The sequence below is a fragment of the Eimeria mitis genome, genomic scaffold (genome assembly GCF_000499745.2).
Source record: "Eimeria mitis Houghton genomic scaffold, Emh_scaff6037, whole genome shotgun sequence".
Classification (NCBI taxonomy): Eukaryota; Apicomplexa; class Conoidasida; order Eucoccidiorida; family Eimeriidae; genus Eimeria; species Eimeria mitis.
Window position 1 is genome coordinate 1,618 of NW_013574257.1, and position 576 is coordinate 2,193.

A 576-nucleotide genomic window follows, 5' to 3' on the forward strand; every position below is an offset into this window, starting at 1 on the left:
CTTCTTGGGTTGCTCTGTCGCTGCTTCTCGAGTTGCTGCTGCTGCTGCTGCTGCTGCTGCTGCTGCTACTGCATTGTTCACTCCTTTTACAATACTATTCCCTATGCTGCTGCTGCTGCTGCTGCTGCTGTTGCTGCTGCTGCTGCTGCTGCTGCTGCTGCTGCAGTGTGAAATTCGTACGCTGGGCGACGTCAGCCTCTACTCGCTGCAGCAGCTGCTGCGGATCCCGGGTGTATCTGCAGCAGCAGCAACACTGCTGCAGCAGCTGCTGCAGCACCGGTATGATAGAGAGTTAGCCCCTGACTAAACCCTAAACCCTCGCATTATTTTAATTTAAAAAAAAAAAAAAAGGGTTTAGGGTTTGAACAAAACTCCCACTTGTTTGGAAACACAACAATAAACCCTAAACCCTAAACCCTAATTTTCTAGGGTTTAGGGTTTAGGGTTTAGGGTTTAAGATTTTTTCCCACAAGAAGCCAAGAGACAAGAGAAACACCTTGACAATAGAACTAGGGTTTAGGGTTTAGGGTTTAGGGTTTAGGGTTTTCTTCTCTGATTCGGAGTCTGCGGCCTACG

At 48.3% G+C, this 576-nt stretch overlaps 1 protein-coding gene across 1 annotated transcript in view; it reads left to right on the forward strand.

Moving 5' to 3' along the window:
* Window positions 1–307, forward strand: part of EMH_0085490 (RNA polymerase Rpb3/Rpb11 dimerisation domain-containing protein, putative) — a gene marked incomplete at both ends in the record, with an annotated part of 1,613 nt that extends 1,306 nt beyond the window's left edge. The window contains one exon of the mRNA XM_013500914.1: window positions 167–307. Coding sequence (XP_013356368.1) covers window positions 167–307 — 141 coding nt within the window. The remainder of the gene's footprint in view (window positions 1–166) is intronic.
* Window positions 308–576: the final 269 nt, after the last annotated feature.